The following is a 27091-nucleotide window of genomic DNA, read 5'->3' on the forward strand; positions in this document are numbered from 1 at the left end:
CAGGTGGAGCCTTCTTGACACAGCTGGGCACCTTGGTTGGGCTACATCATATGACTGGCCTGGGGAGCTGTTGGGTGATACCATAGACAGTATGAGGGATACTGGGATCCACGTTTGGATGTTTAATGCAACCAAGAATAAGGCTAGGGTTAGGCTCCATGACTCCCTGTGGCTTACCAGACCTACCAAAGCCTCTCTCAATTGGGCCCCAACCCACTCTTCTGCAGGGCTGAGTTACCCAGTAGGCACAGTAGGTGCAGTGCCCAGGGCCCATAGAAATGTTTTAGCTTCTTTTAAAACCAGAGTAAATAAAGAAAATACAATCAACCTGGATTACATTCATCTTTATACCAACATAGTCATAACAATTTTTTTTCGAATGGAGCAAGAGCCCCGTGAAGGCGAAAGTGCCTAGGGCCCCTGAAATTCACATTGTAACTCTGATCTTCCAGCTTCTATACCCATCACTCCCTCACCCCAATGTCCTCTGGGTTTGTCAGACCCACTGGGGCCACGTGTCCTCTGTGGCTTTGCTCCTGCCAGGCTGCTGCCTGTGACATCTCTGCTTATTGAGCCCTTCCCATCTGAGGACTCATCTTCCGAGGTCTTAGGTCAAACATTGCCATCTTTGTGAGGCCTTACCTGATTCCCTAAGTGGAGGGAATTGCTCCAACTCCTCCAGCACCTCTTGGAGCATCTCCAGGCTTGCCATGATTTGCTTACATTTAGCGTGTGAGTTCCACGGGGACAGGACCTCGTTTCATATCTCACGTCTCCACGTGCTTGACACAATACACAGGCTAGATTTAGGTCCAGAGAATGTTTAGGGACATGAGACAGTGGCTGTAACAGAACTTTTCAGATGTGTGTGGTTCTTCATAGCCCAAATCAACTAACTCGGCTAAGGGACAACACAGGTATGAGGAACACAACGTGGGTTTCCTTGACCAATGCCAGAAAACCTTTATCTCCACTGAGACCTCTCATCCAATTCTCTTCTTTCTGGGAACTTTTTCCCTTCCCTACTCCAGGTCGTATCCTGGCCACTCTCTCCTCTCCGTTTGGCTGGCCTACCCAAGAATATCTCCTCTATAGGGTCCAGAAGGCTCTCAGGGATGTGGGAGGCCTCCTGCAGGGTTGAGTTGCATGGGAACAAGAGACAACTGTGGTCCCATAGCACCCTCATTTGGTGAAATCCTGCTACTGACAGTCCAAAGAAGCCTTCCCAGATGAAATTCTAGTCTTCTGCACAGCCATGCTCTTCTTCCAGCAAAAGAGCCATGTGCAGTCGGGTCTGCTCCCCATGGGGCCTTGATGTAGACCCAGCAGTGGATCAGCCTTCTAGACACGCTCAACTCTGCACACTCTTCCTCCTGCCTCAGGCTTTCCAGGACCCTCCCGCGCCTTATCAGAGTCCTTACCCTCAGGGCTACTGATATCTTGTTGAGTGACCTTGGACAGATTCACTTATCTGGACTCAGTTTCATAATGTGAAAATGATAGGGTTGGGCTACATGATTTTCACGTTGTGCTTCCAGACCTTTAGAAGTTAGGGGCTGGAAGGCGTTGCCTGTCCCTCTCTTAATTTCACTCATGCTACTTTGTTTTTTTAATCTACCTTTTATATGGGGTTTAGAAAAAAGGGTTCTGGGACAAACTTGAGAATCACTGGCTCTAGGAGCTTTCTTTTAACACTAACATCCCAGGATTCCTAAGTGTGCTGTCTTCACAGTAGCTACCTGGCTCTGTTTTTCTTTTCTTTTCTTTTTTTTGGAGATAAGAGTTTTGCTCTTGTTGCCTAGGCTGGAGTGCAGTGGCGCGATCTTGGCTCACTGCAACCTCTGCCTCCCGGATTCAAGCAATTCTCCTGCCTTAGCCTCCCGAGTAACTGGGATTACAGGTGTGCGCCACCATGCCCGGCTAATTTTTATATTTTTAGTAGAGATAGGGTTTCACCATGTTGGCCAGGCTGGTCTCTAATTCCTGACCTCAGGTTATCCACCTGGCTCGGCCTCCCAGAGTGTTGAGATTATAGGCATGAGCCACCGCGCCTGGCTCTGGCTCTGTTTTCCTATGCTCTGTGGAGGCCAGCCAGCTAGAAATGATCAGAATGGAGGAAGAGGGAACAAGAAGGCTGGTGGCAAGTGGTCTAGTGTTCTTGTGGTGCAGTGGAAGGAGCCCTGGCTCAGCATTGAAGAACAAACCTCAGTCTTGGCTCCAGCCATCTGCTAGCTATGGGACTACAGACAAGCCCCTTTACCTGTGTCTCAGTTTTTGTATCTGTAAAATGGGCACAGTGGTTTCTGTCCTGTCTTTCTCACAGGATTATTGTACAGATAAAGTAAGATAAAGGACACCTGTCAGGGAGATATCTGTAAATAGTTTACAGACTTTGGGTAATATTAGCAAGGGAGGATCTCTCAGACCTCTGATCCATCTGTTAGAATATACTTTTTTTTTTGAGATGGAGTTTTGCTCTTGTTGCCCAGGCTGGGGTGAAATGGTGTGGTCTTGGCTCACAGCAACCTCTGCCTCCTGAGTTCAAGCGATTCTCCTGCCTCAGCCTCCCAAGTAGCTGGGACTGCAGGTGTGTGCCATCATGCCCAGCTAATTTTTGTACTTTTAGTAGAGATGGAGTTTCATCATGTAGTCCAGGCTGGTCTCAAACTTCTGACCTCAGGTGATCCACCTGCCTTGGCCTCCCAAAGTGCTAGGATTACAGGTGTGAGCCACTGTGCCCAGCCAAAAAATACCATTTCACTGGACTCTGCAGGTACTTTGGATGATCAAGGAATCAGGACATGGCTGTAGAAGTACTTTTCTTTTCTTCTTCTTTTTCTTCTTCTTTTTTTTTTTTTTTTTTTGAGATAGAGTCTCACCTGTTGCCCAGGCTAGAGTGCAGTGACACAATCAAGGCTCACTGTAGCTTCAACCTCCGGGGCGCAAACAATCCTCCCACCCCAGCCTTCTGAGTAGCTGCAACTACAGGCGTAAGCCACCATGCCCAGCTATTTTTCTTTTTTGGTGAGGGGGCAGGGGCGGGCATAGAGATGGGATCCTCACTGTGTTGCTCAGGCCGGTCTTGAACTCCTGGGCTCAAGCCATTTTCCCACCTTGTCTTCCCAAAGTGCTAGGATTTCAGGCATGAGCCACCGTGCCCAGCCTGAAGTACTTTTCTTGAGCTCAGCATTGCTGCCCTGAACCCTCCCCCAGCTACCTTCCCTACTTTGGAAGCCTCTGTTTCTAGAACAGGAAAACCCTAGGCTAAATACATGTCCTAATGGTTTCTTCCGTTGGTGTGAAGGAAAGAAAATGGGCCCAATGTTGTTGCAAGGAGTAGGAAGGTCCTGCCTTGCCACCCAGTGGGTTTAGAAATCCATCTTTACGGCCTCCCAAGAAGCTGGTGATCAGGTTCCCAGACATCAGCAATCCTGTTTCGTGAGGAGCTTGTGGGGGCTCTCTCTGGGGATAATCTGGGTCCTAGACAAAGAGCCACAACTGATGGGGGTCACTGGGATTACAGGGGGCCATGGCTGGCTTTTTGTCCTGGGATATCAGGCAGGTACCAGATCCTGAGTTCCTGATGAGCTGATCCTAAAAGATGACAGAGCAAAGGGTCAATCTGGGCCACAAACCTCTAACAGTGCTACCGGGGACAATGCGATGGGGTACAATTGATAAAAGGCCAAGGGAACCCCACAAGGCACAAAGACGACACTTCCCCATTCCTTTCCTGCCCTCTCATGAGACACATTCCTGAGTTCCCATCTCTGTCTGGTACCAAATCCCCATCCCCAGCTTCAGCCTGAGTGGATGAAATGGTGAAAGACAAGATCGTGGGCTGAGAGAAAAATGCTTTCAGGGCCTCCCCCGCCCCCAGATGGCTAGGCTCAGACCCAGGGCCACTGCTCCACCTCCAATTTTCTGCCTTGCATTATGTTTAGGCTGCTCCCTTCCCTGCAGCCTCCAGGTTAGGTTCCTCTTTCCTAAGCTGGAGTGAAGTAGGGAGGCTCACTCGGGGTGCTGGCTTGAGCTCAGCATGGTGGCGGTTACATGGCATATCCTGGAGCAGTGTGGTGTAATGGAAAGAGCCCATGCTTTCAAGTCAGACCCATCTGGGGCTGAATCCCAGGCCTGATATTTACTAGTGGTGGGTCTTGGGCCAGTCACAGACATGCTGGGCTTCCTCCGGCTCCAGCTCATCTGTAGAAACAGTGACTATTCCTGCTTGGAAAGAGCCTCTGAAAGATTAACTGGACCCAGGTATGTGAGTGCCTAGCTTTGAGCCTAGGACACAGAGGACAAGCAGGAACTATGAATGACTCTTCACCTTCTTCTAATTGGGTTCAGCCTAAAAATGCTTCAACCATGGCAGAGCTAGCCATGAACCATAACCTCTCACCCCATTTTTACATCAGTCATCACCAAATACCCTTTAAGCCCCAAGAACCCTGCCTGTTGCCACGCCCATACTCACCTACCTTCTACATTGCTCTACTCCACCCCATGGCGTTTCAGGAAGAAAATTAAGAAAATATAGATGGGCAGATGTGGCCTCAAGTTCTTTTTTTATTTTTTATTTTTTCCAAGATGGAGTCTCGCTCCGTCACCCAGGCTGGAGTGCAATGGCATGATCTCGGCTCACTGCAACCTCCGCCTCCTGGGTTCAGGCAATTCTCCTGCCTCAGCCTCCTGAGTAGCTGGAATTACAGGCGCCGGCCACCACGTCCAGCTAATTTTTGTATTATTAGTAGAGATGGGGTTTCACCATGTTGGCCAGGTGGTCTCGGACTCCTGACCTTGTGATCCACCCGCCTTGGCCTCTCAAAGTGCTGGGATTACAGGAGTGAGCCACCACACCCGGCCTCAAGTTCTTGATTCTGAGCTTTCTGGATACCAACTCACCTGGGTCAATTCCCATTCCTCGTCCTTGGGGACCTGGCTATTCTTGCCAGTGAAGTGGCAGCTCCCAAGGCCCAGGGCACCCTTGCTGACATGTAGACACAGCTGTTTTGCAATGTTGTGGCGAAGGTCCCTCTGAGTTGTGTATTCAAAGTACTGGAAATCAAGACAAGAGAAGCAGGGGGAGAGTTTGCCCCCAGCCTTCCAAAGCCACCTGCCCTGAGCTGTCAACCATGCATGGTCTCCTGGGGAGGAGAGTGAATGTGAGGCCATGCCAAGACTTTACTCATTTATGTGCTGCCTTCAGGATTGTTACTATATCAGGGTTATACTGGAATTATATATATATAAAATTCTTTTTTATGACATGGGGTCTTTCTGTGTTGCCCAAGCTGGTCTCAAACTCCTGAGCTCAAGTGATCCTCCCACCTTGGCCTCCCAAAGTGCTGGGATTACAGGTGTGAGCCACTGTGCCCAACCGATATGTTTTCTTTCTCTCTCGCTTTTTTTTTTTTTTTTTTTTTTTTTTGAGGCAGGGTCTTGCTCTGTTGCTTAGGCTAAGAGTGTGGCGGCATGATCATAGCTCACTGCAACCTTGAATTCCTTTGTTCAAGTGATCCTCCCACATCAGCTTCCTGAGTAGCTGAGACTGCAGGGGTGTGGCACCATACCTGGCTAATTTTTAAAAAAATTTTTATAGAGACAGGGTGTCTTGCTATGTTGCCCAGACAGGTCTCAAACTCTTAGGCTCAAGTGATCCACCTGCCTCACCCTCCCAAAGTGCTGGGATTACAGATGTGAGCTATTGTGCCTAATCACATTTCCTTTAAATTAGATTAAAATTAAATTTAACTTAGCCTCATTTTAAGTAACATCAGTGAAATCATGTGATATGCTTGTTCTATTTTTGCTAATAAATTACTATTAAAATAAAAAATGTTCTTCAGTGTACCACCAGAAATCATCTTGCAGGCCAGTGGTACAGGAAACTGCTCTAGAATGACTGTCTTCACCTGTATATGCCAGCAGGCTTGTTCAGCGGCCCACACCACTCCTTTCCCCACTCCGGCTCTGTTTTTAGTGCCTCTCTCTTACTAGTGCTGGGCACCTAGTTTTGGGGTCACTGCAAGGTGGTAGGATCAACTGAGTGGTAGCTTCTGGGCAGAAGATGCATTGAAGATAGAAGTTGAGTGTAGGTGATGGGGTGTGCTCGAAAATTTTCCACAATCACCCCTAAATATCCCCCAGCAGCTAGCCTTCTTCAGCAAGCCTCCTCTGATGAACAACCCTCCCTCCCATCCCCTTCTCACACCCAGCACCAATGCCTCGTTCTCTCTGGATGTCCCTTATTCAGACCTTGTGTGTGTTATGCCTTCTCCTCTGACTGGAAGCTTCCTGAGGGCAGGGATCATATCTCCTCCCTCCCAGTCCTCAGGAAAGGACTCTTTAGGGTAGAGAAAGGGAGCTGGTGAGGAGAGGAAATGCTCCGGAGATGGGTGGGCTGCATACCTGGTTGCCGCCAAGGCCGTGGCAAGAGTACATGATGAGGGGCTTCCCCCCACGGTTGTTCTCACCCACATCCAGGCATTGGTTGGTGCCGAGGTTCTTGATCTGCAGAAGGGTGAGCAGAGAGGGGAAGCAGGATGACACAGTCAGGAGGTTCCTCCTGTGTGGTATGGGGCCCCACTGGAACAAATTCCAGTCAACTGCAACAAATTTGCATGGCTGGATTTCCCCTGTCATTTCTCTCCTCTGTGCATTAACCCACATGCCTGGAGCTAACAGCAAAGTGAGCTGCAGAGCCCCAGAGGCTGGAAAGGGCAGGACTGAACCCCTCTGTGGGGCAGGCAGGGAACCTCCCACGCAGGCAGGTTGGTTCTCAAGACTTACGGCACCATAGAAGGTGGGCGTCAGGTCAGGAACAAACATCTCTGGGTAGACGTTGTGCAGGTACCAGGAAAAGCTGTGACAGTGCAGTTGTTCCCTCAGCTGCAGTCGTTCCGAAATGTCACCGAAGGATTTCTGTCAACCAAGCCAGCCCCCTAAGGATCAGTTCCACCAGTTGTTTTTTTTTTTTTAAGAGGGAGTCTCACTCTGTCACCCAGGCTGGAGTGCAGTGGCACGATCTCGGCTCACTGCAACCTTCCCCTTCTGGGTTCAAGTGATTCACCTGCCTCAGCCTCCCGAGTAGCTGGGACTACAGTCACACGCCACCATGCCCGGTTAATTTTTTTATTTTTAGTAGAGATGGGGTTTCACCATGTTGGCCAGGCTGGTCTCAAACCCCTAACCTTAGGTGATCTGCCCGCCTCAGCCTCCCAAAGTGCTGGGATTACAGGCGTGAGCCACCACACCCAGCCAGTTCCACCAGTCTTTGACCTTTCTGTCTGGACTGAAGTAGTGCAGATAGTATAAAGCAACTGGGACTACTGTCTCTCATGTTCATTCCCACTCAGGACCTGTTGAAGCTACTGTCCCAGCCTCACATTCAATCCCAAACACCCCGCCTTAGCTTTGGAGTCCCCTGCTTATCGGTCCATCTCTTGTGACTCCCCAGACAATTATGTCCCACTCCCCAATGCCGAGGCTCTCAGAGTCATTCCTCCTGTAAGAGGCTCTTCCCCTAAATCTCTTTTCCCTCCCTTCCCCTCCGAAGGGATGCAGAGACTCTATGCGTAGGGACAACATTCTCTAGCTTTCAAAAACTATGTGCCCTGTGGCCTTCTCCTGGGCTCTAGCTCACAGGGCCCTGAGGGTGAAGGCAGGCACCAGATGGTAGAGATGAGGTGGGCCCCAGCCATTAGGCCCATGAACAGGGTCTGGGGGCCATACTTCTCTTCATCTAAACCTCTCTGAGGACCATTTCTTCTCACCTCTTGGGCCATCTTTGCTGCCTGCAGATTTCTCCTATAGAAAATCTTCTTGTAGCTGTCCATCCAGACCTCCGCCAGGCGCACTTGATTGCGAGCAATGACACTAGTACCCTTGGGGAAGGTGTGGGGGCTCTTGGTCCGGAACACATGGCCTACGACAGAGCAGGGGATGATCTCCAGCTGGCCCCCACACTGCCATACCTGATGTAAGAGGAGACAGGACGAGGCCTTCAGCGGGCTAGGTGGGACAGTGTCCCCACAAGCAGCTCTATTCTATTCCCAGGGCACCAGATCCCAGGTCCAAGAACTTGGGCAAATGCTGCTGTCTCTCCCTGGAAAAAAGGAGACTGACCAGGCTTCTTCCTAGGCCATGACTACACAATCTCAGGCTTTCTGATGTTGGTTCACTCTGACTTAAGCACAGAGAGACTGCAGGGTCCTGTGTTTACCAGGGCCCACTTTAGGGAAAAGCCTGCTGGTTAATTTTTGTTCCCTATGCCTGTATACCTACTCTGAGCTCTGATCACTTGGCTTTTTGACCTGGAAATGTGAGTTTATCAGCTCGCTCAGGTGATAAAAACCAGAGCATCAGTGTGTTAATTAATAGCAAGGATAGTTGGCTGCTAGGTGGCCAGTGGTAGTCACCTGGGCCCTTAGCACACTGGCTGCCTAGGAGGGTCAACAGAGGTCAGAGGCTCACGGAGGAGCCTAGTATTGGGCTGCTGGGAGTTGGGGTGATTGGCAGGTGACCCTTTTCTATGCTGGTGGGCTGGCTGAAGACATCCCTTCCACTGGTTTCTCTCTTGGGTTTTAGATGGGAAGGTATGTTGTTATTCAGTTTAGTGTGGGAGCAACAGAAATACATCATCATTATAGTAACAGCAGGCATCCATTATGTGCTTAATACTCATCAGGCACCATGAGAGGTGACTTCATAAATGAACTCATCTACTTACTAATTAGTTTTCCATGGCATGGAGATTTGTGTAGGTTTCATGGAGAGGCAATTCTTTCTTCCTGACCTAATCCTGATTTGCCTAATTCCTGGAATCTCTCAGGGTTCTGGGGTCCACCAGAGTTAGGGCCACCATCTTCTCTAACTGTTATGAAGGGCTTATTGAGCATAGGGAGGGAAACTTCAAAGGTTACCAGGGCATATGTCCTTTGAACTGGGAAGGGGAGCCTGATTTTTCCAGAAAAAGGATGATGACTGGTTACTGATCTGTTTTTTTTTTTTTTTCTAGCCCTAGTTGTGAACATACTAACCTGTTTCTATCTTCACCCTAACCCTTTCCCACAGACATCGCAAAAGAGTCCCCAGTCTCCAGATGTCCAGTCCTCATTACCCCTATTATTCCTTCCCTCTGAGAAGCTGTGCCTAGTAGTTTATTTTGAGCTGTCCAAGCTGATTGCCCAAGCCCTACTGCCATGGACACGGGGAGCAGAAAAGAGGCAGAGCCACATTGGGAACTAGCTACCCTTTCCAGTTCAGTTCCAGATGGGATGTCCCTGATGCCACCACTGCCTGAGAAATATTTCTCAAGCTGTCCCCTGGGATGTTGTGGTTCCCCCCGAAGCCCTCTTCACTCTCACCCGGAAGGACATTTCCACGTTCTCCCCTCCCCAGATCTCCATCTGATTATCATAGGTACCGATGTGCTCAAAGTAGGACTTGGAGATGGAGAAGAGGCCACCAGCAAACGTCGGGGATCTGGAGAGACAGAGGGAGAAGCATGTGCATCTTCTGGGAGAGGAGGAGCGGAGCCTGGCGGGGAAAGCTGTTTGTGGACTCCCCTCCTAACCTACCTCCCCCTCCTATCCTCTTTCTCAGGACGTGCAGCCCCTCGTCCACTAACTCACTCATCATTTAGCTTTTACTATGTCCTCTTCCCCTTCTAGGACCAGGTCAAGGAAATATGTAATTATCCTCTAAAAGGCACTCATTGATTCGTTCAACCTAGGATGCACGTAACACTGGCCACCAGGGCCCGTGCTACATGATGGACACACAGAACAGAGAAAGATCCCATTCCCCCAGAGTTCAATCTAGTCACAGAGGTTAAAGCTATCATTAGTTAGTTTTTGGCAGCAAAGTGCCTGGAGCCTAGGAGATACTCAACTTTCAGAAGCTGTGTGAAATTGTTTTTGAACATAGGCAGGATTCCAACCATGAATGAATGAATGAATGAATATTATCAGCTGGGCTGACTCCATTCTGTTTCAGGGGCTCTGCCCTTCAGGGACTATTAAGCCATAGTTTTAGTAGGTGCCTATCCCTGGTGATTTATACTGCATGAGAAACTGTAGATTTAGGGAGAAGTTGCCAGTTGCTTTTAACAGAGAAAGCTGATAAGCGGTGCTCTGGGAAACAGTGGAAAGTCAGGTGAGATCAAGCTCAATTTGGGCTATAGGGAACATTTAGAAGGTTATAAAAAGATTCTGGCTTTTAGACACAGGCAGGGAGGTGTGGACTCAAGATGAGATAAATTGACAAAAACATCTAATTCCTAGAGTTTAGATAGCAGGTTGCTTCTAAGAGGGACTGGGCTAAGCGTTAGGGTATCCAAGCGGACCCGGGGAAGTATACGCAAGATGGAATGGGGGGTGGGGGCCGGGGAGACAGGGCAGGAGCACAATCATCAGCTGTTGGCTTCTGTGTCTGGGCCAGCCTGGCATGGGTAGGGCTTTGCTGCCCTCAGTGGGTGGCTTCATGTGGTACAACCAAGCAGAAAGATATGGAAACCCCTGTAACCCCAGAACCTATCCAGGTGCCTTACACACAGCTGGGGCTCAATCACTGTTCATTCCGCTGATCCATCGAGGTGACTACCCAGGAACGCGACTCTGGTGTTACCCTGTGGTTGCTCTTGTCTCTCCGAAGTTGGCTCCTGCAGCCACTTTCTGGAAGGAATTTCAGTTGGGAAACCCTCATGCTCAGGCTGGCTTCCTATCACTTTGGAAGAGGCTTCGGCCTCTCCCAGGGTTCTTAAACCAGCCCAAGTAGCACCCTGAGAAGCTCAGAGAGTGCTGGAGCTGCAGAGCAGCACCTGGAAGCCAACCTGCTTCCTCCCCCACAGGCCCTGAGTCTTGTCTTTGAGAGGCCTCCCAGACTGAGAAGTCACTGATGGATTAGTTATGAGGACAAACCCTGCATGGGAAGCTTCACTGTAAATTCACGACCACAGGCAACCTCTAGTAAACACCCTGTATGTCCTGGCCTACCCCTAGGATCCTCTGACTCTCCTCTTAGGCTGTGGTTGGTTTGAGATGGGAGGCCAGGAGGGGACCGTCAGCAGTCCTCCTGGGGTGGGGGCACTACGTGAAGAGCCTCGGCAAGCCATGCATGCTACCAGGGCATGTGGGCCAAGGAGCATATTCATTCCTCAAACACTGGAGATTTGTCTTCCAGTTGTATGGCCCTTGGACATTGAAGCCTGCGACGTCAGTGATGGGTGGGGGCCAGGTACCCTCTTTCTGACTGTGCCGCTGCGTGCCTGGTCACTGGCGTGGGGGTGGGGATCTGTTGCTGTGCACACCAAACAAAAGGCAGCTATGAAACAAGCATTGGGTCAGTGAGAAGTTCAAATTTCTTTTCTCTCTTTTGCCTTTTTCTTTCCTTCTCTCCTAGTGGAGACCAAGCAGCTGGCTGTTCAGGATCTGTGGGATTTCTCCCTGTGGCATTCACCTGAGTTCCTTTCTACTGGGACTCTGAGCAGGTTTTTGTTTTTTTTTTTTTCCTTTTCTTTTTCTTTTTTAAGAGATGGGTCTTGCTATGCTGCCCAGGATGTTCTTAAACTCCTGGGCTCAAGCAATCCACCTAATCCACCTCAGCCTCTCATCTAGCTGGGATTACAGGTATGGGCCACTGTGCCTGGCATGGACAGCAGTTTTTAGGGTTCTGGGCACATGGAGAGGAAGAAGCACTAATCCTTTCCTCCTTTCAAACCTTCCCTCTTATCTCTGGCTACTGTATCTCCAACCTCTGCTTCCCTCCATCCCGGATGTATGTTCAGTTGACCCTTAAGTATCCTGGCCAGTCTAAGATAACAATGACACAAATAATCCCAAACCACTGGCTACACTAAAAGTCACTCCTCAACTCGGTTTGTCTGAGACAACTGTTAAAATAAACTTACAGTCTCCAATAACACCAACAGGCAGTCTGGAGAGGGGAGGACAGGGTGGGTGTAAGAGGGGAAGGTGAGCCCAGTGAGCATTAAACAGTGGGTTGACTTCCAACTGTCTACCCTGCAGCTCAGAGGCTGGCACATAAAAGCCTGTGGGCAAAATCTGGCTGCCTGTTTTTAGAAGCCTCTGGGGCAAAAAAATTGGTTATACATTTTTTAATGTTTGTTAAAAAAATAAAAAATTAAGAAGAATATGCAGCAAACTATATGTGGCTGGCAAAGCCGAAAATATTTATCATCTGGCCCTTCACCAAAGAAGTTCAGGGCAACTGCTACAGACTTCATGCTGCAGAAAATATGTCTATTTTCTTTCATTATATTCTGAGTCTTTTCAAATACAGTCTCCTGGGGGCACACAACACTCCCTCTTATGACAGTGACTATTCCATAATGGCCTCCATCACATCTCTTGCCCCATCTGCAAGCATGGGCCATGTCCTTTTATGTGTAGGGAGGAATAAACTAAAGAATGTAAAGCCCTTAGTTCAGTGCCTGGCACATGGTAAGTGGTGAATAAGAGCAAACTGTCATGGTGTGAGGCAGTGCAGTGCCACAGTTAGGGCCAGACAGGCCAGGAAGGGTGTCCTTGCTCCACTGTTGCTAGCTGCATGATCTTAGGTCAGTGTTGATCACTATGAGCCTTAGTATTCTCTCTATAAAGCTAATCATTGTACCTGCTTCATAGGGAGTGAGGATTAAACATAATATGGCGAGTGCTTGATAGAGCACCTTACAAACGTTGATGTGAGATGGCACAGGTTCCTGGAACTGGGTAGGGCTGGGGCCAGGTTGGGGGCTCACCAGGCTGCGGTCCTTACTTGATGGGGTAGGTCTCATCCTTGCGCCTCTGCTTCTCATGTGGAGGAAGTGTTTCCCAGCCGAAGGTCAGGCTCCAGTCAAAGTTGCCTCGGCTGTGGACTCTGCCCCTCTGGACGGGCTTGGCGAACTCAAAAGTATTAAGGTCGATGGTGACGATGTCTGGGCTCACCACCACTGTCTTGTCCTCAGCGATTCGAGCCAGGAGGGGCTCCAGCCAGCCGTGGAAGCACTCACCTGCAGGCCCCAACCAGGAGGCAGCAATCAGGGTCCTGCCCACAGCTGAGCCCAAGCTGCATCGTCGGGGGAACACCCAGGAAGACAAGAGACCTTTCACCTACTCCCGGGTTACAGGCAGAGGAGGACAGCAAGCCTCACCGCTGCAAGGAGCACACAGAATTTCCTAAAACCCTCCTACCACCCCTCTACCCCCAAAGGCGGAGGCAGCTTTGGCAGGGAGAACGGAGGTCTCTGGGGAGTAACATGGTCAACTCAGGTGACCCAAAAGCACAGGGAGGCCCTGGATGGTATCTTCAGGGGTTCCAGCTGATCCATTGGCTCAGCCCTCCCGGCCCACGTGTGGATTTCAGAAGAGGGTGTTCCCCCTCCCAGGGGCATCTGCATGTCAAGCTTCAGCCCCAATTGTAGAAGAATAATCTCTTTCATTTGTCTGGCTCTTTGAGATTTTCACTGAGCTTCTGCATGTATTACTTCATTCGGCCCTCAGAGTAATAGTTCTGTTCAGTAAGGTTAGTATCCTCACTCCTATTTTACAAATGAGGAAACTGAGACTGTTAGTGGCAGGGACAGAATGCAAACCAAGAATTCTGACTCCAAGTCTAGAGCTTCCCCTATATATCAACACTCCTAGGGAAAAGATTTCACCCCCCACAACAGTGGGGAGGTGTTTTGGTCTTGGGCAAGAAGGAGGCCTTCCTGGCTCCATGTTGCCCTAGAAGAAAGCCCCAAACAAGCCAGTTCTAAGTCATAACAGGAGGCCTCTCTGAGGGCCCAAGCTCAGAACAAGGTGCAGATGGGGAGTACAGGGGTGGATGAGTGTCTGGGGCCCCAGATCACACTTCCAGTGATTTTGGGGTCACCAGTTGTTTTAGGGCTTTGTTCTCTTGATGAAACATCCTTGGGATTGGGGTGAGAAAGGAGTAGAGGTAGCTGGAGTGGGTCCCAAGCCTCCTTTGCTCCCGGAACAGAGAACAGGAAGGGGCCTTGGTGAGGCTGCGGCCCTGGCTCATTCTAACAGGGAGGGAGCCTCCAGGTTACGCCCAGGCTGGTGCCCTCGTACTCACAGTGGGCATCCAGGAACGTGAGCACCTCCGCTTGTGCCACGCTGGCCCCCAGCAGCCGGGCAGTGATCAGCCCCTTCCGCTCCTCCTGCCGCACCACCTTCACCACCTGCAGCTGCTTCACGTACTGCTCCAGCTTCTCCTTTAGGTGTTCTGGAAGGGACGGTGTCATTGTGGCCAGTCCACCACTTTGTCATATACCCAGTCCCCTGTGGGCACCAACCTAGGGGCTCTCAGGCCTCTAGCAGGCCTGAATTTTAAACCCCCAACACCCGCTGCACTGAACCATCCCACAGAAGCCGGAGCCGGGGAAGGAGGTTAACAGGGAAGATGGAGAGAGGAAGAACGAAGCCCTGCCTGCCTGTCTGTGATCAAACCTGCCTCACCAGGGCACTGGCTCTGTGGTGCTAGATCCTATGCCTGTTCACCTGGGCACCCTCTCTAATGTCAGGGACAGCACCTCAGAGTTGTGTTTCTGTGGTCACACATCAAGTACAAACTTTGTTGTTGTTGTTGTTGTTGTTGAGACGGAGTCTCACTCTGTCACCCAGGCTGGAGTGCAATGGTGCGATCTTGGCTTAATGCAACCTCCACCTCCTGGGCTCAAGTAATTCTCCCGCCTCAGCCTCCTGAGTAGCTAGGACCACAGGTGCGTGCAACCACGTCTGGCTAATTTTTATATTTTTAGTAGAGACAGCGTTTCACCATGTTGGCCAGGCTGGTCTTGTACTCCTGGCCTCAAGTGATTCACCTACCTCGGCCTCCCAAAGTTCTGGGATTACAGGCATGAGCCACCATGCCTGGCCCAAGTACAGACTTCTGACAGAGGCTCTCAGATGCCTCCCTCAGTCTCTCCACCCTTTCAGCCACCATCTGCCAGAGCTGCGATTCCACAGCTCCATTGCACAGTTGTTTTCCAGTGTCCAGGATTCCCTGCCTTCCAGGCTCTTCACAGTAACGTCGATGGGTGGGCATACACAAATGGTGACTCCTTGCTTGCTGGATCAGCAGCGGGACAGCTGACTCTCATCCCCTTTGTAACCTCCTCTGCAGATAGAATTCTTTAAGGTGAAAACATGCCCAGCAACTTTTTAATTACATTAAGAAAATACTTGCCCCAAGCACCTACCATGGACCAGGCACAGTGGCGAGCCCAGCCGGCTTGACCATTTGTCCTAAGGAACCACCACCCAGAAGCAAGGTCGACCAGGAAACAGGCGATTCCAGGGCAGGTGATCCGTGATCTAACAGAGGTAGTGCTGGGGTGTGGGTCCCAAAGAAGGGTCAAATCTCCTGGATTTGAGGAGCAGGGAAAACTTTTTGAAGGGAAGATGTCTCTACTGAGACCTCCAACTCCTTTCAAAGAAGAGTTTATTTCACGGCCCCGTAATTTAATGTGAAATCCTTAGAGCATTAATAATAGCTCTATTCTGACTGGGCACGGTGGCTCACTCCTGTAATCCCAGCACTTGGGAGGCCAAGGCAGATGGATCACTTGCACCAAGGAATTTGAGACCAGCCTGGCCAACATGGCGAGACCCTGCCGCTATTAAAAATACAAAATTAGGCTGGGTGCACTGGTTCATGGCTGTTATCCCAGCACTTCAGGAGGCCGAGGCGGGTGGATCACCTGAGGTCGGAAGTTCAAGACCAGCATGACCAATATGGAGGAACCCCATCTCTACTGAAAATACAAAATTAGCTGGGCGTGGTGGCACATGCCTGTAATCCCAGCTACTTGGGAGGCTGAGGCAGATGAATCATTTGAACCTGGGAGGCGGAGGTTGCAGTGAGCCGAGATCGCACCATTGCACTCTAGCCTGGGCAACAAGAGCGAAACTCCGTCTCAAAAAAACAAAAACAAAAACAAACAAACAAAAATTAGCTGGGTGTGGTGGCAAACACCTGTAAACCCAGCTACTTGGGAGGCTGAGGCAAGAGAACTGCTTGAACCCAGGAGGCGGAGGTTGCAGTGAGCTGAGATCATGCCACTGTACTCCAGCCTGAGTGACAGAGCAAGACTTGTCTCAAAACAAAAAACAAATCAGGCCGGGCGCGGTGGCTCAAGCCTGTAATCCCAGCACTTTGGGAGGCCGAGACGGGCGGATCACGAGGTCAGGAGATCGAGACCATCCCAACATGGGCTAACATGGTGAAACCCCGTCTCCACTAAAAAATACAAAAAACTAGCCGGGCGAGGTGGCGGGCGCCTGTAGTCCCAGCTACTCGGGAGGCTGAGGCAGGAGAATGGCGTGAACCCGGGAGGCGGAGCTTGCAGTGAGCTGAGATCCGGCCACTGCACTCCAGCCTGGGCGACAGAGCGAGACTCCATCTCAAAAAAAAAAAAAAAAAACAAACAAACCAAGAATAGCTCTATTCTGAAGCAGTTCATCTCAAACATACTGAATTCCAAACCTTACTATGTTTTACTAACTGCCATTTTGGTTTATCTCTGCCACGGTTCTGTTCTGTGCAGAATGGAGAGCCTGCAGTTTCAGATGTAGGGGACAGATGTGACAATTCTGAGTGTGTCCTTTTCCTTTTGGACTGTGGGCTCAGCCCAGAGCGTGGGCCTTGCTCTGAATGCAGCATTCTACAAACGGCAGGTCCTGAAATTAAGCAGTTGAGGGGGTTGCATGGAATTGATCTCCCACAAATGCATGCACACATGCACACGATAACCCAGCACTGAGCTGGAGTGTGTGCCTGTGCAGGTGAGGTCGGTGTCTTCATGGTGACTTCCTTATTTAATCTTCTCTATGACAGTTAACAACTCTGTGAAACAGGGAGTATTGTCCCCAGTGTTTATAGATGGGAAAAGTAAGACTCAAAGTGACTAGCCCAGGGTGGCAGAAGCACAAAGGGCAGCAGCAGGATCCCGGCCAGTCTGCATATGAGGACTCCTCACCTTCTCCCTCCAGGGGAAGTGAGGCCACGGACTTTTTTTTTTTTTTTTTTTTTTTTTTATCCTGAAGCAGATTAAGATGAGAAGGCCAAGGACTTAATGTACCCGAGTTTCAAGGTGGTCTCTGCTTCCTCTCCCAGTCGTCCAAGGCCTTGCCATTTCCGTGTGTGAGATCCCAGGAGGGAAAGGGAAAGAAAGAAGGGAGAGAAAGGGGTTTGTTGAAGTTGTTCTTTGGTCACTGCCCGGGAGAGTGGCACCTAGGAGAAGGGCAGTCTCTATAATTTGGAATTTCAGCTTTTTCCTTCTTTTTTTTCATGTTTCTTTTTTTTTCTTTCTTTCTTTCTTTCTTCTTTTTTTGGAGACAGAGTCTTACTCTGTTGTCCAGGCTGGAGTGCAGTGGCACAATCTCGACTCACTGCAACATCCACCTCCTGGGTTCAAGCAATTATCCTACCTCAGCCTCCCAAGTAGCTGAGATTATAGGCACCTGCCACCATGCCCCGCTAATTTTTCGTATTTTTTGTGGAGACGGGGTTTCACCGTGTTGGCCAGGCTGGTCTTGAACTCCTGACCTCAAGTGATCTGCCCACCTCGGCCTTCCAAAGTGTTGGAATTACAGGTGTGAGCCACCATGCCCTGCTCGCTTTTTCCTTCTTCAATCCTACTGGATAGACAGGTGATTCTGACATGGAGCTCATTTATGAATGGATTCTTCAGGCAGTCATCTGAGGAGGGGGCTGTATCTTACTTACTCTAGGAATGAGGCTTCTTATCTCTGGGAGCCAGGACCTCAGGAATCAAAATCAGCCGCATGCAGCAGCCTCAGCCCAGCACTCACTCCACAAACGTCTGCCAATGTGCTGCCAGGTGCCAGACGCTGTTCTGGGCAGGGAGGGGCCTGGTCTGGGTCCTGCCCTCTGAGACTCATAGTGCACCTGCAGCCTCAGGTACTGGCCCTGACAGGAAGGAGGGAGGAAGCCCAGGCTCCTCAGCATGGCTGCTGTTTCCCCGAGAGCTCGCCCAGTTCTGCGCACAGGAAGTTCACGGTAGTGGAGATAACCCAGGGACAAAACATCATAGGAAGTGGGTTTTGTGGTGAGAGACAGTGAAGCACTGAGCTGTGAACCTCAGGGGGGCCCCGAGCACTACAAAGCCCTTCTCCCATGCCTTCCTTCCAGTCTGGCGAGGCCAGACCCAGGGATTCTCAGCCCGAGAGGCTCCCAATCTCTGGCCTCAAGCCCTTCTAGGGAGACAACTCCCCTCAGCAATGCCCCTCATGATACTCCTCCACCTGTCCCACCCCCTGGCCTACTGGACGGACCCAGAACTGAGAAGACCGGAGCTGAGCATGGCTGCACCGGTGAGCCCAGCCACACTCTCATGTCCCCGTGGTGACAGCCTTCCAACTTAGGTTCAACACTCCAGCACCTCAACCAGCTTCAATCCTCAAAACTCAAGTCCACAAGACCCCTGGGACCCCAACACAGACACTGCACTCAGTTCCATGATCTGAAATATCATCTATATGCAGATGACTCCTGGGGCTTCCTTCCTGACCTTGCCATCTTCACTTAGATGTGGAACAAAATGGAAAATTCAACATATGCCCAAAACGGGCTCTGGATTTCCCCCGCAAATCTGCCCCCGCCAGTCTCCCTCATGTCAGTACACGGTGCCAGCATCCCTCCAGCTGCTCTAACCTGGGAGTCATGCTAGATTCCCCCCTGCTCTCCCCTTCCACAATCGGCACATCTGCAGGTACTGCCAGCTCTCTCATCCCCACAGTCACTCCAGCAATCATGTCTGAACTGCTCTCCTCTTCTATACCAGTCTCCTCAATCTATTCTTGACACGGCAGCTACTGTGAGAAGCAGAATTCTCTCTAAAAATCATCAATCAGATCATGTCACTACAGCGGCTTCAAATTGTACTTAAATCCATGGTGTTTCCTTATGGAAAGGTATGATGGTTCCTTAAAAAAAACTAAAGATAGAATTACCATATGATCCAGCAGTTCCACTTTTGGACATATACCCTGAAGAACTGAAAGCAGGGGCTTGGATATTTGCATACCAGTGTCACAGCAGCATTAGTCACATAGCCAAAGGCGGAAACAGCCTCAGTGTCCATCAGCGAATGAATGGACAAACAAAATGTGGTGTATACATACAACAGAATATTATTCAGCCTTAAAAAGTAAATTCTGGGCCAGGCTTGGTGGCTCACGCCTGTAATCTCAGCACTTTGGGAGGCCAAGGTGGGTGGATCACCTGAGGTTGGGAGCTGGAGACCAGCCTGGCCAACATGGAGAAACCCCGTCTCTACTAAAAATTCAAAATGAGCCGGCGCACGCCTGTAATCCCAGCTACTTGGGAGACTGAGGCAGGAGAATTGCTTGAACCCAGGAGGTGGAGGTTGCGGTGAGCTGAGATTGCGCCATTGCACTCCAGCCTGGGCAACAAGAGTGAAACTCCATCTCAAAAAAATAAAAAATAAAGTAAATTCTGACAGATGTTACAACATGGATGAATCTTGAAGGCATTATGCTAAGTAAAATAAGCCAGTCACAAAAGGACAAATACTGTATGATTCCACTTACGATAATCAAATCCATAGAGACAGAAGGTAGAATGGTGGTTGCCAGGGGTTGCTGGGAGGGCAGTGTGGAGAATTCATGTTTAATAGGTACAGAGTTTCAGTTTGGGATGACAAAAAGCAAGTTCTGAGCTGGGTGTCGTGACTCACGCTTGTAATCCTAGCACTTTGGGAGGCTGGGAGTTCAAGACATGCCTGGTCAACATGGTGAGACCCCATCTCATTAAAAAAGGAAAAAAAAAGTTCTGGGGATGGGTAGTGGTGATGGTTGCACAATAACGTGAATGCATTTAAAATCAATAAACTGGACTTAAAACAGTGAACATGATACATTTTATGTCATGTACCTTTTACTACATACACACATGAAAAATCCAAACACTGCCCGTGACTTAGAGTTCTCACAATTTGGTCCCGCTAGCCTTTTAAAAAATTATTATTATTATTATTTGAGATGGAGTTTTGCTCTTGTTGCCCAGGCTGGAGCACAATGGTGTGACCTGAGCTCACTGCAACCTCCACCTCCTGGGTTCAAGCAATTCTTCTGCCACAGCCTTCTGAGTAGCTGGGATTACAGGTGCCATCACCATGCCTGGCTGATTTTTGTATTTTTAGTAGAGAGGGGGTTTCCTCATGTTGGCCAGGCTGGTCTCAAACTCCTGACATCAAGTGATTTGCCTGCCTCAGCCTCTCAAAGTGCTGGAATTACAGGCGTGAGCCATGGGCCCGGCTCCTTACATCCACTCCACCAGCACTCTTTCTGCTCCCTGGCTTACTTTGTTTAAGCCACACTGCCTTCTTTTTGCCTCATTAACAAGTCAAGCCTCAGGCCTCTGTGTTGGCTGCTCCCTGTACTAAGAGTAGCCTTTCCTGGCAAAAAGAGCTCCCTAATTACTCACTCACTAGCCCGTTGCCCTGCATTCTTTTCTTTTTTTCCCTCTAATTTAGGTAAGCTGATGGAGTGTGCCAGACAGGGAGGGAACCCTGGCTGCTGACTTAGCCACTCAGGAATGAGGTTTATGCCCTGGTTCTGACTCAGAGGTGGGGAAGAAAAAGCCCCCCAAGCTCGGCACGGGGTCTCCTCCCCCATAGTATCAAATGCCCTCAGACTCACTCTCAGAGGGCTGCTGCTGGGTGCCTGGAGTGGAGGACAGAGAGAGGGGACATTGTATTTCGGCAGAGACAGTCCTGTTTGTGTGTGTGTGTAATGAGAGCTGGTTAATCTGATCAAACAGTCAAACGTGTAGGAAATTTTATCCCACTGTGGATGGCAGAGATTTCTGACCATGGATCTGAGTTGTTTTTTTTTTTCTCCTTTCCTCACTGAACTGAATGTTGCTTAAAGTATCTCTCGCGTCTGAAAGCCCTCTGGGTAGGGTTGTTTATCTTAGGGTCCACAAATTCCCTGGAATTAAATGCAAAAATGTGGCTGTTGCATATTGTTGTGGGCAGTGGTGCACTATTCTAGGGATTTTAACAGATTCTCAAAGGATGCCAGGACCCAGAAAAACAAGAATAACTAGCTTAGGTTTTTCAGGCAGGTGATTGTTTTGTTTCTGGTTTTGAGACAGAGTGTTACTCTGTCACCCATACTGAGTATAGTGACATGATCAGGGCTCACCACAACCTCGACCTCCTGAGTTCAGGTGAGCCTCCCACCTCAGCCTCTCGACTAGCTGGGACCACAGGCACATACCACCATGCCCACCTAATTTTTTTATTTTTTTGTAGAGACAGGGTCTTACTATGTTGCCCAGGCTAGTCTTGAACTTCTGGGCTCAAGTGACTTTCCCACCTCAGCCTCCCAAAGTGCTGGGCTTACAGGTGTGAGCCAGTGTGCCCTGACCATGCAGATGATTTAGAGATGCTGGAATTGGCCTTAGGAGAGAATTGGCCTTAGAAGAGAATACAGGGCAACAAGTCCAGGACAGCCAGAGAGAAGGTGAACATTGTGTATGGTGGCCTGCTAGGGGCAGGCGCTCTGGAGGGGCTACTGGGGCTACTGCCAACTCTGCCCTACTGAACACAGGCTGCTCTGCCTGTTAGATGCTGCCTGTGCCAGCCTGGCATTATGTCACTTGTCTAGCTAGTTAGACAAGTTGCCTACCTGGGCACTTGTAGCTCATGGACTCACAAAATTTGGGGTGATAAGTTAATAGTTTAGAACCCCCATGCCCAAGGCTATGGGAGCCCACCTCTTGTATCAGTGTGACCTGGATGTGAGACACGAAGTCAAAGGAGATCACTTTGGAACTTTAAGGCTTAATGAGTGCCCTATTGGATTTTGGACTTGCATGGGGCCTGTAGCCCCTTTGTTCTGGCCAATTTCTCCCATTTCAAATGGGTGTATTTACACAATGCCTGTGCTTCCATTGTATCTAGGAAGTGACTAACTTGCTTTCGATTTTACAGGCTCATAGGGAAAGGGACTTGTCTCGTCTCAGACGAGACTTTGGACTTGGACTTTTGGGTTAATGCTGGAATGAGCTAAGACTTTGGGGTGACTGTTGGAAAGGCATGATTGTGTTTTGAAATGTGAGGACATGAGATTTGGGAGGGGCTAGTGGTGAAATGATATGGTTTGGCTGTGTCCCCACCCAAATCTCATCTTGAATTGTAGATCCCGTAATCCCCACATGTGATAGAAGGGACCCAGTGGGAGATAATTGATTCATGGGGCAGTTTCCACCATGCTATCCTTGTGATAGTAAGTTTTCACGAGATCTGATGGTTTTATAAGGGGCTTCCCCTTTTGCTTGGCTCTCATTCTTCTCTCTCCTGACGCCTCATGAAAAGGACATGTTTGCTTCCCCTTCTGCTATGATTATAAGTTTCCTGAGGTCTCCCCAGCCCTGCAGAACTGTGAGTTAATTAAACCTCTTTCCTTTATAAATTACCCAGTCTTGGGTATGTTCTTATAGCAGTGTGAGAATGGACTAATACACTCCAGTACAAGGGATTCAGGTGAAAGAGCTTCCAAAGCATGGGTAGCATAGGGTTAGGAGGAGAAAGTTAATGAAAGAACCCGGTTTGAGAGGAAGGATCACTAATATGCTTGCTTCCATTCCATACAAGCTTTCCATTTCTACAAAGATTCCCTAGAGACCACTGCCACGCTCCTCTCATCTCTGCCAAACTCTTCACTATTCCCTTTCCAGAAGCCTAATCTATACATTCCTTATCCACCAAACCCTGTCATTGCATCCCTGATACTTGCTTGCCTTGATTTATTTATTTATTTTTTTTAGAGACTGGGTCTCACTCTGTTGCCTAGGCTGGAGTGCAGTGGTGTAGTCAAAGTTCACTGCAGTCTCAAACTCCTGGGCTCAAGCAATCCTTCCACCTCAGCCTTCCATGTAGCTGGGACCACAGGCACATGCCACTGTGCGCAGCTAACTTTTCTATTTTGTGTAGAGATGGGGTCTTGCTACATTGTCCAGGCTGGTCTTGAACTCCTGGTCTCAAGCAATCCTCCTGTCACGGCCTCCCAAAGTTCTGGGTTTATAGGCATGAGCTACTGTGGTTGGCCAATTTTACTTTATTTGTATCTCTTTTAGAGACAAGGTCTCACTCTGTCATCCATGCTGGAGTGCAATGGTGCAATCACAGCTCACTGCAGCCTCGACTTCCTGGGGTCAAGTGATCTTCCCACCTCAGCCTCCCAAGTAGCTGGGACCACAGGCATATACCACTATGCCTGCTAATTTTTCATTTTTATAGAGATGGGATTTTGTTATGTTGCCCGGGCTGGTCTTACCTTGCTTTGTAAGTGCTGCCAAGTATCTGTCTTCCCTGGGAAGATGTGAGCTCCCTGAAGAAATGAACTCAACAGGGCTCACACTCAGCCCTTCCTTCCACTGCCTTCCACAGCCCTAGTCCTCTTTTCAGCAACACCCCTAACCTAGAGGCAGGAGGGAGGCTAGGGGAGGACAAGGACAGGAAGCAGCTCTACTGGAGTGGCCCTAGCACTTACGCTGGAAAGTGTGGAGTCAGTTCCTGCCCTCACTATTGGGAGTTTGAGCACAGGAGGTCAACCTGGGGGAGCTCCAGATACCACATGCCTCCTGCAAGGAAGATTCAGCTTCTGGAGAGTCTCAGCCTAATGGTGCCTCAGTCCCACAGCCCTTCCTAGTTCCGGCCCCATCATTTCCTACTCTCAAGTGAGTGTAAGAACTTCCTCTTCAGACTCTGAGTCCTCTGCCTCTCTTCCTGCCGATTATCCTCCTCCAAAGCTGACATCCTTCTGAAACGAGGTCACAATCCAGATGAAGCACTTTCAACGACTCCTTCTTACTTTCTAAATAAATGCTTTTAGCATGACATGAATGTCAATTCAACTTTTTTTTTTTTTTTTTTTTTGAGACAGGGTCGTGCTCTGTCTCAGCCTCCCAAGTAGCTGGAACTAAAGGCACATGCCACCATGCTCGGCTAATTTTTGTAATGTTTATAGAGACAAGGTCTCGACATGTTGCCCAGGCTGTCTCGAACTCCTGGGCTCAAGTGATCCACCTGCCTCGGCCTCCCGAAGTGCTGGGATTACAGGGGTGAGCCACTGTCCCTGCCCAATTTAACATCTTTTAAGTCTTATTTCCTATAACAAACCTAAGCTTCAGCCACACCAGATCTCTTTAACAAACACATTCATGTCTCTAAGACTGTGCTTATGCCATTCTCTTGCGGGAATGTCCTTCATCCACTCTTCTCTCCTAGACACTCATCCTTTAAGGCCCAGCTCCAATCTGGCCTCCACTCAGACCAGCCCTAGCCACCCCAGGCAGAAATGGAACCTCCTGGCTACATACTCCATGGCGCATTGCTCCTGTACCATGAATAAAATGGAACGCATGCTTGTGACACTCTTACCTGGTGCCAGCCATTCTGTAGCACATGAATCTCATTTATGACCTATCTCAGATCCCTCCCCCACCATGTAAGGGACTCAACTGCTCTTTTTGTTTTTGAGACGGAGTCTCGCTCTCGGTTCACTGCAACCTCTGCCTCCTCCTGGGTTCAAGCGATTCTCCTGCCTCAGCCTCCCGAGTAGTTGGGATTACAGGCTCACACTGCCACACCTGGCTAATTTTTGTATTTTTAGTAGATGCGGGTTTTCACCATGTTGGCCAGGCTGTCTCGAACTCCTGACCTTAAGCAATCTGCCCACTTCGGCCTCCCAGAGTGCTAGGATTACCGACGTGAACCACCACGCCCAGCCCTTTTTTTGTTTTGTGTTTTTGAGATGGAGTCTCACTCTGTCGCTCAGGTAGGAAAGCAGTAGTGCCGTCTTGGCTCACTGCAGCCTATGCCTCTTGGGTTCAGGTGATTCTTGTGCCTCAGCCTCCCGAGTAGCTGGGACTACAGGCGCACACCACCACACCCGGCTAATTGTTTTTTGTATTTTGGCGTTTCACCATGTTGGCCAGGCTGGTCTCAAACTCCTGACCTCAAGTGATCTGCCCGCTTCAGCCTCCCAAAGTGCTGAAATTACAGGTTTGAGCCACCATGCCCCGTCTGCCCCCATTTTTTGAAGAGGAAACAGGTTCAGGGAGATCAAATGCTTGTCCAAGGTCACAGAGCTAAGAAGGGTCAGAGCTGGGATTTGAATTCCTGGGTGTTGGACTCTGCAGTCCATGCCTTTTCACACCTGTTACAGGTGCATCACTGCCACAGCACTGTGGCTAGTGTTGTAAGAGGCTTCTGGCTGGGCACGGTGGCTCACGCCTGTAATCTCAGCACTTTGGGAGGCCGAGGCAGGCAGATCATCTGAGTTCGGGAGTTCAAGACCAACCTGACCAACATGGAGAAACCCCATCTCTATTAAAAATACAAAATTAGCCAGGCGTGGTGGCGCATGCCTGTAATCCCAGCTACTCGGGAGGCTGAGGCAGGAGAATCGCTTGAACCTGGGAGGCGGAGGTTGTGGTGAGCCGAGATTGCACGATTGTACTCCAGCCTGGGCAACAAGAGCGAAACTCCATCTCAAAAAAAAAAAAAAAAAAAAGAGGCTTCTGACCTATGGGGGCTTTTAGTATTTTCAGGGCAGGGTCTGTCTCCTTTGTCATGGCATCCCCTCTGCCTGGGTCAGAGGCAGGCACACAGTACTCAGTAGATGTTTGTGGAATTGAAGACTGGAAGTTTCGTGAGGCCCCAGTTATCTATCAACAGCTATGGCAAAAAGGGCTGGTTGGGGAATCTTCAAGAGCAGAAGAGTGGCCCAGCAGGTAGGAAACAGAGGCGAAGCCCTGTCCCTACCCTCTGCCCTGGCTCTCCCAGCATTTCTGAGTTAGGGTTGGCCTTGGCAGTGTTCAGGGAGGGAGTCTTGAAGCCAGAGCTGAAAAGCTCTTGGAGCTCTTTGGCTGAGGCATGAAGGAAGCATGGTCTACCTGCCCCTACCTGACTTCTTCCTGCTCCTGGCCTTTAAGATGAGCTGTAACGCCAGGCAACAGGCTCTGAGGTGGTGCCTGCTCCCTTGAAAGGACCTGTCCTCCTCCTTTGAGTGCCCAGGGGAGACCCCGGCCCCCTCCTCTGGGCCCCTCCAGCCTCACCCTCAGTGCTGGCATCATCCACCAATATGATCTCTTTGAGCAAGATGGCAGGGGTGGTGTGTAGGACGCTGTACACTGTTCGCAGCAGCGTGGACCAGGCCTCATTGTGGAACACAATGATGACGCTGGTGGTGGCCAGTGGGGGGCAGCGCCGGAACTTCTGGTCCACACACCTGGAAGTATGAAAGTACGGACAAAGTTCTCCTGGTCCCTGGGTGTGGGGAGCGCCCCGTCCAGAGAGTCCCCCAAACCATCCTCCACTCCTCTGAACCACAGCCTACATTCTCTGTAGCAGGTGGAAACAGCTGCTCCCTGTTCCTGTCTCCCCCGCTATATGCCACCCACCCTGAGCCTCTGCACAGGTTCTAGCCAAACCACTCCAAAATCCATCCCCACAGAGCTGGCTCAGTGCCCCAGCTGTGATGCTGAGGCTCCTCCACCCTCTTCCCTCATCTGCTGTCTGCTCTCAGGCTAGGAGTTCCCAGGGCTGGCTCTCTTCCTCCGTAATATGTGAACTGCATAAAATGTAATCCAATGCAGAGGTCCCAGAGGGGTAGGTAATAAAGGCCAAATTTGACATCTGAGAAAAGTGACTATGATTTCCATACTCAATGAGAAGAAAGGCCTCTTCCCTTTACAGCGTACAGTTCCTCTCCAATCCATTTTCTCATTAACTCCCTGTGATCTGACACCACCATCACAAACAGTCAATTTCCTGAGACCTTTCTTCCATCCTTATCCTCTCCAGCCACTCTGTGGCACTTGACCACGCTGCTACCTTCTTGACACTCCATCTCAGGGTGGGGGTGGGAAGGTGTGAATCTTGGATCTCAAGGAATCATGTGACCTCACACCCTTTCCTTGACCTCCTCTGCTGGTCAGAGGATTTCTTGGGGACCCTCCAGAGAGATTCCCCAGCTTCCTCCACTGGCTCTTGTCACACCCAGTGCTTTTCTCTCTCTCTTTTTTG

General features: G+C 49.9%; 1 protein-coding gene across 2 annotated transcripts in view; it reads right to left on the minus strand.

Moving 5' to 3' along the window:
- Positions 1–937: 937 nt before the first annotated feature.
- GALNT6 (polypeptide N-acetylgalactosaminyltransferase 6) overlaps positions 938–27091 on the minus strand; it is a 40051-nt gene continuing 13897 nt past the window's right edge. For both annotated transcript variants that reach the window (XM_025401569.1, XM_025401568.1), the window contains 9 exons: positions 26122–26294; positions 14083–14232; positions 12781–13015; positions 9369–9486; positions 7776–7976; positions 6793–6924; positions 6412–6513; positions 4906–5058; positions 938–3594 (listed from right to left, as the gene is read on the minus strand). In XM_025401569.1, coding sequence (XP_025257354.1) covers positions 3481–3594; positions 4906–5058; positions 6412–6513; positions 6793–6924; positions 7776–7976; positions 9369–9486; positions 12781–13015; positions 14083–14232; positions 26122–26294 — 1378 coding nt within the window. In that variant the 3' untranslated portion in view covers positions 938–3480. The remainder of the gene's footprint in view (positions 3595–4905; positions 5059–6411; positions 6514–6792; positions 6925–7775; positions 7977–9368; positions 9487–12780; positions 13016–14082; positions 14233–26121; positions 26295–27091) is intronic.

Source organism: Theropithecus gelada, chromosome 11 (assembly GCF_003255815.1).
Source record: "Theropithecus gelada isolate Dixy chromosome 11, Tgel_1.0, whole genome shotgun sequence".
Lineage (NCBI taxonomy): Eukaryota > Metazoa > Chordata > Mammalia > Primates > Cercopithecidae > Theropithecus > Theropithecus gelada.